Source organism: Brassica oleracea, chromosome C4 (genome assembly GCF_000695525.1).
Source record: "Brassica oleracea var. oleracea cultivar TO1000 chromosome C4, BOL, whole genome shotgun sequence".
In the NCBI taxonomy this organism is placed as follows: domain Eukaryota; kingdom Viridiplantae; phylum Streptophyta; class Magnoliopsida; order Brassicales; family Brassicaceae; genus Brassica; species Brassica oleracea.
Window position 1 is genome coordinate 49,669,340 of NC_027751.1, and position 11,144 is coordinate 49,680,483.

The 11,144-nt window shown below is 37.3% G+C and overlaps 2 protein-coding genes across 2 annotated transcripts; one reads left to right on the top strand and one right to left on the bottom strand.

The window, feature by feature from the left end:
- The first annotated feature begins 3,607 nt into the window (after positions 1 to 3,607).
- LOC106339409 (adenylate kinase 1, chloroplastic-like) lies at positions 3,608 to 5,113 on the top strand. The gene is made up of 4 exons (XM_013778209.1): positions 3,608 to 3,945; positions 4,145 to 4,285; positions 4,368 to 4,640; positions 4,716 to 5,113. Exons 1-4 carry the CDS (start codon positions 3,664 to 3,666, stop codon positions 4,857 to 4,859), a joined length of 840 nt encoding a protein of 279 aa, XP_013633663.1. The 5' UTR covers positions 3,608 to 3,663; the 3' UTR covers positions 4,860 to 5,113.
- A 2,828-nt stretch (positions 5,114 to 7,941) lies between these two features.
- LOC106339489 (40S ribosomal protein S5-1) lies at positions 7,942 to 9,447 on the bottom strand. The gene is made up of 5 exons (XM_013778316.1): positions 9,362 to 9,447; positions 9,188 to 9,282; positions 8,548 to 8,819; positions 8,258 to 8,461; positions 7,942 to 8,163 (listed from the first exon to the last, which is right to left on the bottom strand). Exons 2-5 carry the CDS (start codon positions 9,278 to 9,280, stop codon positions 8,109 to 8,111), a joined length of 624 nt encoding a protein of 207 aa, XP_013633770.1. The 5' UTR covers positions 9,281 to 9,282; positions 9,362 to 9,447; the 3' UTR covers positions 7,942 to 8,108.
- Between the last annotated feature and the right edge of the window lie 1,697 nt (positions 9,448 to 11,144).

Here is an 11,144-nt window from a genome sequence, read left to right on the forward strand (position 1 = left end):
ACATAAACTGAATAACAAAACCAAATTTTATGACAAAACACCAATCCTTCAGCTTCTCGTTTTCATAAACAACATAAACTGAATAACAAAACCAAATCTTATGACTCAGAAGATGTCGCAATGTTCAATATCATTCCTCTACAGCAACCCAAAAAGTGTGTTTATCTACCTATCAATCATCAAAAGGGACTACACAGCTTTTAAAAGCTTCAAACGTAAAACGTCAAATATGATCAATTCCTAGCATCACAAAACGCAACGCAAACGCAGCTGCGTTTCATATGGGTTTAAGTTTTAACACCCAGTTTCACTTTCTACATATAGATAAAGGACTAAAGGAGGAACCTTTATGTTTTTAATTCTATTACATATACTCAAAAATAGACATAGACATAATAAAACAGAGGAACTAAACCTGTTTGAGAGAGATTGGGAAAGTCAATTTAGAGGAGAGTTCAGGAACAGCTACGATCTCCTTCACCATCATCCTCCACACACGGCACACACCGGCGCAAGCCACCACGCTTCGCCGCGACGGCCAGTCTCCGTCGTCCGCCGTCTCTACTCTAATCAAGATTTCCCTCAGCAGCTCATCGGGGAGCTCCGACCATCTAAAAGGTTCCGAGACAGGAGTAGTCGAAGCTGCTTCGTGGACCACGCGGTGCGGTCTCGACCGCATTTCTTGGATCAAGCTCCGGATCGTCATGCGAGAGATCTAAAGTGTTTTTTTTTTTTTGTTAAGAGGAGGGATTGTACAGGAGAATCATTTAAGAGGTGGTGGTGGTGTTGTTGAGAGACGCGAAGAAGATTCAGACAATAATGGAGGTGTTGTTGTGTCTTGTCTTCCTTCCTGTTGACGCTTTACCGCTTCTTCTTTTATTATTTTTTTCAGTGACTTTTTTTTTTTCTTGGGGAAGATGATGATGATAATGTGAATCATTCATATACTATATGATTGGGATAAGGATATTGATTAAACCGGTCTGACCAAAACAATTGCTGAACCGGGAGTCTTTAGTAAAAGAATACGAAGCGGTATGACCAAACAAATGCTAAACCGGGAGACTTTGGTAAGAATATGAAATCAAATTCACGTATTTTTCCATATTATCTATCGCCTAGTTTTTATCTTTTAGTATATTTTCTTCTGGTCAACTACCTTATATAGAATTTGTCAAATCTAATAAAAAAGATATACGAAGCGTCTATGGGTTTTCTATGATATTTCAGTTATTTGTTTTATAAATAAGTTTTGAGCTTCATCTGATTGATCATCTTGACGTTTTATTATTATCCGACGTACTAAATACTAAAATTTTAAAAATCTATAACATTCTACTGTTTTTCTCTATATGCGTGTAATGTGTTCCAGCGAAAATATACTTTTGGCCGACCATAATGTTCAAACCATTAATGTGTTTACACACCATCATCATTCCTTCTTCTTGAAATCTCGAATACTTTACTTTCTACTGTCTCCGTACGAAACAAAACACATCAATAAGTAAGAATCCAAGTAGATTAAACTATAGATTCGTCTCTTTTTTCGTAGTAGATTGCGATGGTATCTTAGGGTTTTCTATTAATACTTTTAAACTGTATTTATGATGATGATGATGTAAATTTATCTGGCTGTCAGCACAAATATTTGTTATGTATATATGCATGTGTGGTATCTTAGAGAAAGGGAATAATATTCATGTAGATCGGAGGCACAGAAGTATAAGACCACGAGGAATTCAGGTTCCCAAATGAACATGATTGGCCCACTGCTATGATTTTAATTTGCGATGTTTATGTGATCGCTCTAGTAACATCTTGATCAACCAGTTAAGCATCCCACTCATCTAAGAAACTGACTATATTGACTTTTTATCATATATAAATATCTTAATGCACAATAACATGAAAACTGTTATAAGATAAGCATTGAAATGATCATCCACTTCTTTACCAAACTCAAGCACTATGATCATCCACTCCTTTACCAACTCAAGCACTATGATCATCTACTCATCAAGCACTATGATCACCCACTCATTTACCAAATTAAGCACCATCTTTGTTATTTTATGTATTGTTGTTCACTATAAATACCATCACTCATCTCACTCTTTTGTACACCAAAAACAAGAACAAGAGTTTATAATCAAAGAATCATTACATTTTCTTCTTCCTTCTTATAATAAACTCTTTCCCTTGTACTAGTGTTATTTGCTTCCTACGGATATTAAATTCTACTCTTATTTAAATTTCTCGATACTATAAATTATAAGTTATTTCATAACACTTACTTAATTTTTCAAAATATTTGGTAGAAAACTGTGTTTTTCTCACTTTGAATTAGTGGTGTTTGGTTAACGTTTTATTTGACAGTCTCTACTTACTACTACTTGTCACAGGCTTAAGTGAGATGACAGATGAGATGAGATCTAAGCCGTGAAGTTTTGGATGGACAGTGGAGATGGCACGTCTCATGCCAAAGCCAAAAAAAAAACCAAAAAAAATCTATAAGAAAGAACATCAGCTTGATATTTTCACTAAAAGCCAATGGAAGTTGCAACTCTTGTTCTATGGCACAGATCTTCAACTTGCTCCAGACAAGAAACAAATAATCGAATCATACAAACGTTTACCTTTTCAAAAACAAGTTTTGAGAAAAAAGGATTTATTTGGATAATAAAAGAAGATTGAAGTTCATGAACTACTACTAATGAAAGTAATAAGAAAACAAAGCCAAGCATCAAGCTTTAACCCTAACGTAACCGTTAATCATCGTGTTGTACGTCACAGCATCAAGCTTTATCTCTCGTACGACTTAACAGTCCTCTCTCCTTCATCTTATCGAACATCTTCACGCTCTCCTGCACGATCCCCAATCGCGGACGAACCCCTAAATGCAAGATAAGCTGCTCGTTTCCAACAGAGCACGCATCTGAAAACACGACAAGCAAACTTCAGTACATGACATAGTAACCATATTCACCAATCTAACTAGAAACCCCCCCCCAAGATTGCAACAACCCTTCCTATCCTTCACAATCTCATTTCCTCTCAAGTCCAAAGACTTTCACATTCTCTACCAAATCATCAGTCTCTTTCTCCCCGTTCCACTTACTGTGATGAACCAATTCAATCTAGTTTCTAATCCTCAAAAAGAGAGCACAATATAACGAATCTAAAACTTACCTAAAGCGCCGGTAATGGCCGACACTGCCAGCGTGTTACGCCGGAGAGAGAGACACCGCTTTATAGAGATGAGAACTGACCAAAGAACCGAACTTTACTTTCCCTAAACCCATGAATCGTTTTTCATCTTCTGATTCAGCGTAACGGGAGTGATCGTCGACGAAGACGGCGATGAGACAGAAACCGCCACTGTTGTTTTGCTCCGGGAAAGCCGAGAGAAATAAGAAAAATCCTAACTTTAAAGTTTTAGTTAGAAAAAAAAAAAATCAAATTAAAAAATTCTCGTGGAGTGGAGTTATTACACGTTGCGGAGATGACGTATGCATTGTCCGAAACAGAAAAAGTCAAACGCCACGTAAGCTCAGTAAGGGTAAAAGTTTAGTTAAAGGTAGATCCTTTTTTAAAAGCGAATGTTCCTTCTTTGCACGTTTAAAGGATCTCAACCCGCTCCTCTCTCTCTCTATCATCTCTGAAATGGCGAGAGTATTGCGTGTGGCGAGATCCTCCTCCCTCTTCAGCTTCGGAAGCCGATCTTACTCAGCCGAAGCTAGCCACGTGTCCTCCCCTTCTCCGTTTCTTGGAGCTCGCAGAGACGTTACCAAGGAGAGAAACGTGCAGTGGGTGTTCCTCGGTTGTCCCGGTGTCGGAAAGGGGACTTACGCCAGCAGACTCTCGAGTCTTCTCGGTGTTCCTCACATCGCCACCGGAGATCTCGTCCGTGATGCGCTAGCTTCTTCCGGACCTCTCTCCCAACAGGTTCTTGTTTCGCTTTATGTCCAAATGAATCCCAAAACGACGTCGTTTTAAGTTTGGATCTGTTAAAAGCTCATATGCCTACCAACAGATCTAATGAACTAGTGTTTTGTCCTAACGGATCTGATCCTTTTTTAATAATAGTCAACGGCTCTCTCTGTCTCCTCTTGCTTGTATTGAGATTCTTATTACTTGATTGCAGCTATCAGAGATTGTAAACCAGGGGAAGCTTGTTTCAGATGAGATCATAGTGAACCTATTATCAAAGAGACTTGAGGCTGGTGAAGCCAAAGGTGAATCAGGTTTCATTCTTGATGGCTTTCCTCGTACCATGACACAAGCTGTAAGTTAGTAAACTCATTTGACATCTTTAAACCCATAATTTGAGCAAAGTTTTTGTATGATTAATCTTTTTTGTGTGTCAGGAAATACTAGGAGACGTCACTGACATCGACCTAGTGGTGAACTTAAAGCTACCTGAGGAGGTTTTGGTTGACAAATGCTTAGGCAGGAGAACGTGTAATCAGTGCGGTAAAGGTTTCAATATAGCTCACATCAACTTAAAGGGTGAGAATGGGAAACCAGCAATCAGCATGGATCCACTTCTCCCTCCACCTCAGTGTATGTCAAAGCTCGTCACTCGTGCTGATGATACCGAAGAGGTTGTGAAAGCTAGGCTCCGTATTTACAATGAAACCGTAAGTCCCCTCTCTCTATTGTCCTTCCCATTTTAGCTGTGAAGCGATGCTTGATGCTTTGGATGATGTGTGCAGAGCCAGCCTCTTGAAGAGTACTACCGTAGCAAGGGAAAGCTTATGGAGTTTGACTTACCTGGAGGCATCCCAGAGTCTTGGCCAAGGCTGTTAGAAGCTTTGAGGCTTGATGATTACGAGGAGAAACAATCTGCCGCGGCTTAGTTCAACTTCAACTCCGGTATTTATAATTCTTTGCATGTGGAAGACATGTGCCTATATCAGTTTTGTGTTGGAAATAAAGAAAACCTTAGATTGTTTTATTGCCTCAGATCAGAATAATCATCATCATACACACTTTGCAAACTATATGATGTATCATGATTGTTCATGAGTTTGCTAGTTACATGAATGTATAAACACTTTGGTACACATCAGGTTTTGATTATTTATTGTTGAATGTGATCAATGATTGTTTATGAGTTTGCTAGTTACAGGAATGTATCAATACTTACACTGCTTGTTACACATCAGGTTTGATGTTTGGGCTGCTTGTTACACATCATTAGTTTGTTTATTGCTGATTGTGTGTGATAATATTGCGGCTGGCCGAGCTGGCTGGTTAAAGAACACAACCAGACAGTAAAGTAAAAACAGTCGCATACACTAAAGATTCTGTGGAACGTATAACCAGCTCCTGTCTGTCCTAGAATTGGCGGTTCGGGATAGAACTGTTCCTTACATGCTGGAACTTTCAGTAGAATTTGATGCTAATTGTTGGTCCTAAACTCCCTAGTGTGTGTCAGTTGCTATGTGATCTCATAACAGGACCTTAGCTTATGGTTTGTGCTCGAGGTTTCTGAGAAATCGCTGGGTTCATTTGATTCTTCTGGTTTGACAATTAGTTTCTTGTTATGGACACGGTGAAATCAGACTCAAGTGAAAGGCTAAACCACATCCTATAGCTATTTAAATCACAATAGTGAACATGTACTTTAGAGATGTCTCACTTACTCACTGTAACTCAGTCACTAGTATATCTTGGTAGTGACATAGTGTTGTGGTCTTGGCACGTGTGAATCATTTCAAAAGGAGTAAGATATTTTTATTTCTTCTATATGTACATTCAGAGTTAAGAAAATGTGTATAAGATGCAAAGCTATAAAGGAATCAGAGCTAGTGATCATAGAATAAGATTTGCAATTGAAGGGAATGAAGCTGGTCCACTCTCTCTACCAAACACATGAATTATATGGATGGCTTATGTGTTAGAGATTCAATGGGGTTGTGTTCTCATTTGAGAAATGTAAAATGAATATAAATGGCATCATGTTTATTTGGATTTGCGCCATAATAAAACAACTAATAGTCAAGTATATCGAGAAAACCAGAAGGTTAGCTTTTGGTAATTTTTTGAACAAGATAATAGTGGTAATTGATTTTTTTATGAAGAGTATTTGTACCTTTTATTGAACCTACATCCTTGTTAATTAGAGAAAAAAAATGAGTTGGTCAGATTGTTCAAAGAGAAAAAATGAGCAAATGAAATCGATGGGGACGCAACACCTCTCGTTAAGGATATGGCCCAACATACACTTACTTGATCTTGGTTAAGCACCTCGTTCATGAGTCTAGTGTGAAAAGAATAAAATAAAATATATTCACACAAAATACTGATGAAACCATATATAAAACATATCATTAGAGATGAGTATCACACGTCAAAAAGCAAACTATAGTCAATGACTCAATAAGACTAAGTTTTTTCAAAATAAAAAAAAAACTCATTATCGTGGTACTTCAAGCGGCTAAAGAAAAATCAAAAATTAAAATGTCAGAAACAAAGCTTCATTTATAGCATCCACATGAGCAAGTAGTTTGTACAAACTTATCACAAACTTTTCAGATCCATAATGCAAAAGAAATAATAAATAAACGAGGAAAAAAATGACATAAACAAGATCTATTCACTCAAAACTAGTGATGAAGCCACATATAGAACATTGCACTAGAGATGACTATCACAACAAATCAAAGAAGAAGAGTAAGTATTTTTAAACATATGCTGATGGGCGAGTTTCTTTAAATTAGGCCTTGCCACTAATTTCAACGTAAGAAGAAAGAAACATAACGAGTCAAGTAAATCAAAGAAGAAGAGTTTTTAAACATATACTGATGAGAAAGTTTTTTTCTGCAACTAAATTTCCAAGCTATATATGGTGGGTTTAATGTCTCCCACAGTCCAAATTTCAATCTTTTGTTTCCTCTTGGATGCATTTAAGAATCTTGGAAGTGCATTCTTGATTACTTATTATTTTTTTAATATCTGGAACTTTTATTAGGTTGAGTGAAGCTTTTTGTCTGGAAAAGATTGGGTAGTAATAATGGAGGTGAAAGAGTGGTAATAGCAAAATAAAACAAGTAGCTTCGAGGCCTTCATGCTCTAGCTTTACTACATTAACTGAGCTTCTGTCTGATTCATTTACCGTTATCCCCATGTGACTTGCTGCTGCTGTAAGACCAAAGACTCTGAGGTTTAAACAGCATGTCCACAAGTGAATCATCTACCAAACGAGTGGTCTCTCTTTCTTGGCATTTTTATCTGCTTTCTGAATCTTCCACAATGCATTCTTAACACTTCTCAGCCTCAAGTCTTGTGATGATTCAGATATCCAACATGGTTTATAAACCGAAAGCAAAGCTTGTCTCCCAAACAAGCGTCTCAGTATTGGCTAATATGGTAAGTTGTTTATTCTGCTTTATCATCATCCTCTTCAGGGTTTCAGAAGCCACCAAAAGGGCTAGACCCTAACAATGTATACATTACCATCCTCTTTGGAGCAGTCAAAGCAATGCATCTAAAAACAAAACATATAGGATGAATGAGAGTTAACAACTGTTCCATGGTCAACAAACCAAACTGGTGGAGCTTTGGATTTTGGTTGCAGAAGCAGCCAGTGTGATGAAGAAGAGCTTGATGATCCAACCAGATGCAAAAGAAGGTGAGATCAGTAGGCTTTAGCTTGTTTTAAACACTTTCTGCAATCTACAGTTACTAGTAAGTTTACTGATAATAGCAGGAGTATTGGTGGAATCAGACAGCCTCGAAGAAGGCAGACACAATCATGTTTGCTCTTGAGACCCTCCAACTTCGTCTACTCTTTCCCTTTTACCTCACACACACAACATTCTAATCGAGCCATTTGATGATTCATCTTCAATCTCAACAAGACATTAAAATCAGTTTGTAGCTTTATTTTGTTAGTATATAGATTTGATGAAATAAACAACCTTTAAACTAGAAATATAAAGATGAAAATATTCTTAGACATGAAACCGTTTTGATCAAGATTCAAAAAAAAACTTCATTAAAAGATAGGGACATCTTCTGAAACATATCCAAAGCTCTAATGAAAAACAGCAAGATAAGGTCTTTGAGATGTAATGCAAACTCAAGGCCTAGGAAGATCCTCCTTAACGGTTGGCCTTAGCAACTCTCTCAATCTCATCCTTCTTCTTGATGGCATAGCTGCAAAAAACAAGACAAGATGCTATTAGAAAGCTACAAACAAACACAATTTGTGAAGCCGCTTTAAGACAAAAGACAATGTAGAGAGTATTACCTGTTGGAAGATCCCTTAGCAGCATTGATGAGCTCATCAGCAAGACACTCAGCGATTGTCTTGATGTTTCTAAAGGCAGCTTCACGTGCACCAGTGGTGAGCAAGAAGATGGCTTGATTCACACGTCTTAGAGGAGAGATATCAACAGCCTGCCTCCTCACCACACCAGCAGATCCAATCCTAGTAGCATCCTCACGTGGACCACTGCCTCACCAATAAAACACACACAACATTAGAAAAAAAAAGGTTACTAGTAACACGCAATAAAGAATGCAACATTGTTGACTTACCTGTTAACAATGGCATCAATGATAACCTGAATAGGGTTCAAGTCAGTCAAGAGATGGATGATCTCCATGGCGTGCTTGATGATCCTCACAGCCATCAGCTTCTTACCGTTGTTCCTTCCGTGCATCATGAGAGAGTTTGTGAGCCTCTCAACGATTGGGCACTGAGCCTTCCTGAACCTCTTCACAGAGTATCTTCCAGCAGTGTGGGGGACAAAGGTCGCGTGCTTAGCAGGCTGAACACCAATGTAGTCAACAAGACTAATGTCTGTGACCTACTCATTCATAACAAACACACAAGATCAACAAAACCAATACTAAAAACATAGCCATTGTTGCCAATTTAGATATCTAACAAACCAAACATCATCTCAAAACACACAGAAAGTGTTGGACTTTAAGACAAAGAAACATCAAGGATCAACAAAGTGTACTGAGACAATAAACATGAATTGAAAATTAACAAAAATAAAAACAAAAAGAGGACATTTTTTTCGGACATAACTCCATGAGTTAATATCTAATTCAGACAATATAACTATTTTTTTTTTGTAATAGACCAATCATTTCATTGTAGAATTAGATCCTATAAAGATTGCAAATGAGCTCAATCTCTACGCGTCAATATAGATCGTAAAATTACCGAAACGTCATCAAAGCTCCAGCGGTTGAAGAGCTTGACCTCGTTGGTAAGCTGTTGCTGAATCTCAGCGTCAATCTCAACGGCGGCGGCCATGGCTGGAGACACCAAACAAAATCAGATTAGCCACAAAACACACGCAAATCAGAGAATCGAAGATGAAGAAGAAATCAATACCTCAAGCTCGTAAGTGTTCGTGTGGAGATGAGATTAGACGAACTAGATTGATTATCTTTTTTTAGCTGCTGCTTACTGCTTTAGCTCAAATGTAGAAACAAAAACCCTAATTTTACTATAGTATTTGGGTTTTAAGATGGATTTTGTTGGGCCAAATGGGCTTTCGTAAGGCCCAGTCCAAGTCGTTTCATCATAAGTAGAAAGAGAGCATTCAATGCGGGATGTCGACTTGCTAGCTCTCGTCCATGCCGTGAGTTTTTGTCGGTTTTTGTTCAATGACTCCAACGAACTTTGAAAGATTCGCCCACTCTTCTTTGCAAATTAATCACGAGATCATTGCTTGTACTTGTTACTCCATTTTGTCGTATTAATCATATTTACTTCTTTTTTTTTTTATTATCGGGAGGTTCCGGAAACAAAGTCCATAATCCCCTAGGCCCGGGATCCGGCAGGCACTGATACCATGGGGACAAGGTCCATGGCGTAAAGTATTCCTCCCACGGTGGATCGAACCCATGAGCGCAACAGCACCAACGCCTGTGTTTAAACCAATTGTGCTGCAACATCCGTGGTGTATTATCATATATACTTGTTACTCCATTTTGTTGTATTATCATATTTTTATAAGATATTCACTAACAGATAAGTCATTCTTATCCTAACATCATTTTAATTCAGAGACGAAAAAATTTAGGAAAAGAGATTTCTAGATGATTTATCGAAAAATATGTGTTTAATGTTAGTTATAGTCAGTTAAATTAATTCGTTATTGCAATTTTCTAGGAATAAAAATATAACAGTCTTTTTTTTTTTGGTCAAAGAAAAATATAACAGTCTTTTTTTTTTTGGTCGAAGAAAAATATAACAGTCTAATTCGTTAAATTAGTATACTTTCCCAAAAAAGACAAATAATACAAGCTGATCTTGAAGAATCAACAATTAATGTGAAAGTGATAGACAATGAACGTGAAGATTGCTTGAGATATGATAAGATACTTTCAATACTCCCGACAAGAAAAGCATTAATTTGGACTCGTTGATGCATGGGGGTAGAGAAGAGTGGACAGGGGAGCTTGCAGAGATTGGAAACAAGTATGGGGGATCGAGTTTCAGGAGCATCTCCTCAAGAAATGAACATGAGGATGAGAACATTTCTCGTCGACACACAACCTGCTAAGATAGACTATTGTGGTAAGACAATATATATATATACCACGTCAATGCCCTAGCAAAGAATATATACCACAGCAATGTTCTAGCAAAGCATTGTCGATAGTTTCTTCATCATAATTTTCTTTTTCCTTTTAAGATGGGTGGATTTTTTGCCTAGCAACACTAGAAATATAGAATATGGACCATTGTTGTGATTTAAGCATGCGTAATTAGTTAATTACACATTATAAGCAACTAGCTACACATTATAAGCAACTAGCTTTTAAATAAATAAAGTGATCATTCAATTAATTAGGTAATGTTATGAAATAACTTATAATTTATAGTATCGGGAAATTTAAATAAGAGTAGAATTCAATACCCGTAGGAAGCAAATAACACTTAATATGAGAGAAAGAGTTTATTATAAGGAAGAAGAAGAAGATGTAATTGTGTACAAAAGAGTGAGATGAGTGATGGTATTTATAGTGAGCAACAATACATAAAATATCAAAGATGGTGCTTGATTTGGTAAATGAGTGGGTGATCATAGTGCTTGATGAGTAGATGATCATAGTGCTTGAGTTGGTAAAGGAGTGGAGGATCATTTCAAAGTTTATCTTATAACAGT

What these genes read in the sequence shown, in the direction of transcription:
- LOC106339409 (XM_013778209.1), top strand. Translation starts at nt 3,664, where the DNA reads ATGGCGAGAGTATTGCGTGTGGCGAGATCCTCCTCCCTCTTCAGCTTC. An exon ending in CCGGACCTCTCTCCCAACAG is followed by an intron (nt 3,946 to 4,144) that starts GTTCTTGTTTCG and finishes ACTTGATTGCAG; the next exon opens with CTATCAGAGATTGTAAACCA. An exon ending in CTCGTACCATGACACAAGCT is followed by an intron (nt 4,286 to 4,367) that starts GTAAGTTAGTAA and finishes TTTGTGTGTCAG; the next exon opens with GAAATACTAGGAGACGTCAC.
- LOC106339489 (XM_013778316.1), bottom strand. Translation starts at nt 9,280, where the DNA reads ATGGCCGCCGCCGTTGAGATTGACGCTGAGATTCAGCAACAGCTTACC. An exon ending in ATTGATGCCATTGTTAACAG is followed by an intron (nt 8,462 to 8,547) that starts GTAAGTCAACAA and finishes TTGGTGAGGCAG; the next exon opens with TGGTCCACGTGAGGATGCTA. An exon ending in GCTAAGGGATCTTCCAACAG is followed by an intron (nt 8,164 to 8,257) that starts GTAATACTCTCT and finishes TGTTTTTTGCAG; the next exon opens with CTATGCCATCAAGAAGAAGG.